At 41.7% G+C, this 5,213-nt stretch overlaps 1 protein-coding gene across 2 annotated transcripts; it reads right to left on the bottom strand.

The window, feature by feature from the left end:
• Window positions 1–1,824, bottom strand: LOC131016011 (vacuolar protein sorting-associated protein 28 homolog 2-like). 2 transcript variants are annotated; one of them, XM_057944562.1, is made up of 2 exons: window positions 1,494–1,824; window positions 1–961 (listed from the first exon to the last, which is right to left on the bottom strand). In XM_057944562.1, the coding sequence occupies exon 2, from the start codon at window positions 882–884 to the stop codon at window positions 255–257; it is 630 nt and encodes a 209-aa protein (XP_057800545.1). In that variant the 5' UTR covers window positions 885–961; window positions 1,494–1,824; the 3' UTR covers window positions 1–254. The 2 variants fall into 2 exon arrangements, with proteins under 2 accessions (XP_057800545.1, XP_057800546.1); XM_057944563.1 differs by having other exon boundaries at window positions 1,375–1,705.
• Window positions 1,825–5,213: the final 3,389 nt, after the last annotated feature.

A 5,213-nucleotide genomic window follows, 5' to 3' on the forward strand; every position in this document is an offset into this window, starting at 1 on the left:
TGCAATCAATTTTCTAATGCTTTCATTCCATAATGAAGGACCAATGTATTCCATCTGATAGAAACACTTCATATTAAAAAAATCCCTCTACTCTTAAGCACAAAATAGGATCAAAATATCAGCAACCGTGTGCCGAACAATACTTACTCCGACCAAGGTTCTACTATGAAGTCCAAACATACATATTGAAATATAGTAGACATCAAATTAAACAAATGTACCCATATATGTACAACCTTGCATCACCAAAACAACTATGTCCCTGTAGTTGGCAGTGCAGCCATGAATGAGTTGTAAGATGATTCCAGGTCGAAGTGCAGCTGTCGAGCCTGCTGCTCAGTAAGCTCATCTGCAGCACCCATTTTCGATAACCTGGCAATCCAGTCTCTCATCTTGGTCTTCCCCTCAAAATCAGGTGGCAATATAGAAAGCTTATTGAGAGAAGCAGAGAGATCAGACAACAACGGGTGGACCTGATCAACTGCAACCATGTTTAGTTTCAAGGAGTCCATAGCAGTAATAAAATTCTGTACACACTCGGCCACAATGGCAGCGGATGTAGTATTTGATGTCGCAGCAGCCGCCCTGTGCTCAACGGTAGCAGGAACCCCTGATGTCACAAGGCGGTTTATGGCTGCAGGACAATCCATCTTGTAAGTATCATGGAACCTCTCAATGCTAGGTACAATGTCTTTCAACGTGGAAGACAGCGTTTTGAAATGGGCAATCAGCTTTTGGCATTCAATTTCATACTCGGCAGGAGATATTACGTCCCGCACATAAGCTTTCTCAAGCTTCTCTGTTGCCTTTATAATTGCAAAGAGCTCGGCGAAATTGTCATACATCTCCCTTTCGCGCTTGTCGTTCCATAGCTTAACCTCCATCTATTATAAATATATATGTATGTAGATATCGGATTGGAGAAGAGAATGGGACACGCGCAAAAGAAGCACTCTTACCACTGCAACCGAAAAGCCCAAACATCAGATTCATAATACTCAATATAATGCCACTTATTCCCAAAAGAAAACAACTACACGCTCGCAACAGTAGACGAATCACAATTAAAGATATCCCCTATTTGCAGGTTGCAACTTACTAACAGAAAGAGTAAAAGCGAATCGACAAGCGCAGATTTCTACTAAACTAAAAAATTCGTTACAATATTCATATCAGATCAATGAAATAACAAGTATGCACTCAAAACCTATATTGAAAAGGTCAATGGATTCGGAAACCCTATATTCATCGCATGAATCGAGCTACACAGCCCCAGATTTTTATAGGATTGATAAATCCGACGAAGAAACAAATCGTCGGGAAGAAACTGCGTAATATTCTTCCACAAAACGATTAAAACAGATCTAATCATACCTCAGAACATCGGTTCCACCGGAAGAACCATAGCATACAAATAAAATTCCAACAAATTAAAATACACAGCAAAGTTAACAAGGGGGAGAATATCTCTAGAGAGAGATAGAAGACCTTACAGAGAAAGAAGACGCGCTTTGAATTATGGGAAGAGTGTTGCAGAGGGGAGGAGAGCAGGTTGTCTGCCAGTCTGAGATTGCGTGTGGGGTTTAATCAAAAAACTATTATTTCAGAATAAATTATTCATAGTCGTCTGTTCCCCTCCATTCTTTTGCTTCCTCTTTTTTCTTCGACAACTTGTCGAGACATCATTATTCATAAATCGGACGAAACAACAAAAATAAAATTGGTAGCAATTAAACTCTCTTAACAAAGCAATTAAACTCCATATCGGATTATTATCTCAATTTTCTGGAGTACGCTTTTTCTTTTCTTGGGTCAGACTATTTTTCAATAATACTTAAAACAGGAAAAAGTAAATAGATTTAATCTACAGTATAATGGAAGTGAAGTATTGATTTGATTATTAAATAAAAAGGTTTACTTATTTGGATGTAGGGTTGGACTTGGGTGGGGGCGCCCACATCCCATGCGGCCGGGTCAACCCGCGCCCCAACCCTGATCGGGATCCGCGCTCCTGACCTGCGCCCATTTGATCCATCGCCCCAAATTATTACATTTACTTATAGTAAATGTTACTTTTAATAAGCATAACATATACATTTATTCGCACAAATATATACTTTTGTAAATATAAGTATCTATCTTCATTTAATATAAAGTATTATATTTTTAAGGGGTTAATTACGCCAAAAACCATGAACAATACCTCAATTTTCAATTTTTCCATGATTTTTTTTTTATCAAAAATTCTCTGAACTTAATGTGTTGAACAATTTTTCCATAACTTTCAAGAATCCCTAAATTCATAGCTGACATGGCATGTTTTAAGTGACCGGATATATGATATGACATCGCCGGCGGAGAATTGAAACGACGTCGTTTAATTGGAGGTAAACGACGTCGTTTAACATCAGCCCCCTTTCTGAGCCCTAATTTCGACGGAGGCGAAGGCGGAGGAAATCGGCGGAGGCGAATGAGGAGGATCAGTGCCGGAGATGCACTCTATTATGCTCTGCTCCGCTCTACTATGCTTTATTCTGCTCTGCTCTACTATGCTCTATTCTGCTCCGCTATGCTCTGCTCTGATCTACTCTGCTCTGCTCTACTCTGCTCTGCTCTGCCCTGTTGTAAACCCTACCCCCTCTCCTCGAAGTCCGGCGACTGCACAGCTATAGGGCTGTCGCCGCAGAGCTCCAGATCCCCCACCTACTCTGCTATGCGCTTCGATTGGACACAGCCTGACCACCACCGTGCAAACGAAGAGAATACATGTGTAACTGTTTCTAACATGGAGGAGGAGTTCGCTGGACATGGAGGAGGGAAGGCGGTGGGCGGTGGAGAGAGAGGGGGCGGCAGATCTGGTGGGGTAGTGGTGTTTACCGGACATGGAAGGGGGGGAAGAGAAAGAGAATGGTTTTTTGTTTTTTTTTTCAAGTGCCAATTTTTAGTCCAAATAGACGCCACGTCAGCTCGATATTACCACGTAGGCGACAAGTCAGCCCGGAGCTTCACCGGAGAAAAAAGTATGGAAAAATTGTTCAATACATTAAGTTCAGGGAATTTTTGATAAAAAAAAAGGTTTATGGAAAAGTTAAAAATTGGGGTATAGTTCATGGTTTTTGGCATAATTAACCCTTTTTTAAACCCTAAATCCTATAAACTAAACCCTAAACCCTGTAAACTAAACCTTAAAATCTGAACACTAAACCCTAATATGAGTATTTACTTTTAATAAGCATAAGATATTCGGAGTCCAGAGCTGCCTCAGCTCAGAGGCCAGAGCAGAGTCTGATCTGGGCCAGAGCTGCATCAACTAAGAGGCCAGAGCAGAGACAGCCAAGTGGCCAGAGCAGCTCGAGATCAGAGCCAGAACATCAGCTCGGAGACCTGTGCAGACTCAGCTCAGTGGCTAGACATTCACTCGCCAGAGCTAACAAGGAAGCCAAAGCTGACATTCACTCGCCAGAGCTCAAGCTTCGAGAGCTGGAAATCATTCCCAAGCAGTCAGAGCTGACAATCATTCGTCAAGGCACTGACCAAACTCGATAGAGCTGAAATTCATTCGCCAGAGCTGACAACACTCGCCAGAGCGGTCAAGGCAGACATAGCTGACCAAACTTGACAGAGCTGACAAACACTCGCAAGAGTAGATTTCCACCGACAGAGCTGGCAATCTACGGTACTTTTGCTTACACAAATAATTATTTGATCAAATAACTAAAAGTTCAAATTCTCATAAATAAAAGTAACAATTATCGTGAAAAATGTAATTATTTAGAAATATTACATTTAGAAAAAGAAAAAGAAAAAACAAAAAGAAAAAGAAAATGCAAGCAAAGAAGACAAAAAACACAAACCGGGGCAAGCAGGGTTCGAAACCCTAACCTTGGGCCGGGTCTGTTAACAGGCCGGGCGGACCCGGCCGCATAGAATGAGGGCGTCCGCATGCAAGTTTTTGCGTTGGATGTATTGTCGGTCGTAATATGTCTCAACTGTTGGGTAAATACTAATGCTGGACTACAGTCCAAAAACATATTAACGTTGGATTAGTTTTAATTAGATCAGACGTATACATTCGAACATGGACCATGGGTGTGATAATTTGAACCGGTCCAAATCTCAAGGCCCATTTATAAGACCATAAATAATGACCGCTAATTTTGAGTGATCAACTGGTCACATAATCAAAAAAAATCTATAAAAAGGAAAATCACTACAAATAATTATTCTTTTCGTCCCACAAGAGTATACACTTCTTTCAATTTTGAGATGTTCCATAAAAGTATGGGCAATAATATTGAATTCGAGCAAGGAGATCCTCGATTGTCTGCTGAAATAAGATTTTATTAAAAAGAAACAACGAAAAACCAAAAACCCTTGAAAGCACAAAGCTGCAGACTAAGGGCCGAGCCTCGTTAAAACCTCAAAACAGTTGAGGAAAAAGAGTACTCGTCAAGGATCAAGGTTGACAGAGCTGAGTTAGGAGGTCTCAAGGATTCCGGCCGAACCATTACCCTTAGGCCTCCCGGCTCGAAACCGATCCAGAACGAAAAAAAAACAAAAAAAATCACGCGAAACGAGTAAAATAGGGAATAGAAACATCCTCCTTGACAAAATCATTTAAACCAGCAATGGCATGAGGCCAAAAACCCTCTTCTCTAGCTTGAGAAGCCAAAAAATCCGCCGATCTGTTGCCCTCACGAAAAATGTGGGAAATGCGCCATGTGAAAGTATGGAGTTTGGAGAGAGCAAGCTGCCACCGAGGCTTGAATCTCCAAGGAACCGTTTCAGAGTGCGACTGAAGAAGCTGAACTACGTAAGAAGAGTCCGACTCAAACCAAACTCTCTCCCATTTGGCACGATGCACAGATTCAATCGCAATAATAATAGCTAAAAGCTCTGCTTCGAACGCAACCCCCTGGCCGCCTGAGAAATGATAACAACCAAGAACGTCATTGAAGGCATTCCTAAAGACGCCCCCCGCATGAATCCTCCCTTCACGAACCGAACCATCAGTATTAACTTTAATCCAAGACGGCGGTGGAAGGTGCCAAGCAACGTAAATATAGGAGAGAGGCTTCCTGGGTTGTCCAGCGATGGAAATATTCTTAAGAATGAGAAGATCAGAAACCGAGTTGGCCATAGTACCAAGGACAAAATTGTTGGCAGCTTCACAAAGAAAAACCCGGACCTGCTTGAGAATCAAGTGGCGCGAA

The sequence above is a fragment of the Salvia miltiorrhiza genome, chromosome 3, assembly GCF_028751815.1.
Source record: "Salvia miltiorrhiza cultivar Shanhuang (shh) chromosome 3, IMPLAD_Smil_shh, whole genome shotgun sequence".
Taxonomy (NCBI): domain Eukaryota; kingdom Viridiplantae; phylum Streptophyta; class Magnoliopsida; order Lamiales; family Lamiaceae; genus Salvia; species Salvia miltiorrhiza.

Coding starts and splice junctions, on each gene's coding strand:
- LOC131016011 (XM_057944562.1), bottom strand. CDS start 884: ATGGAGGTTAAGCTATGGAACGACAAGCGCGAAAGGGAGATGTATGAC.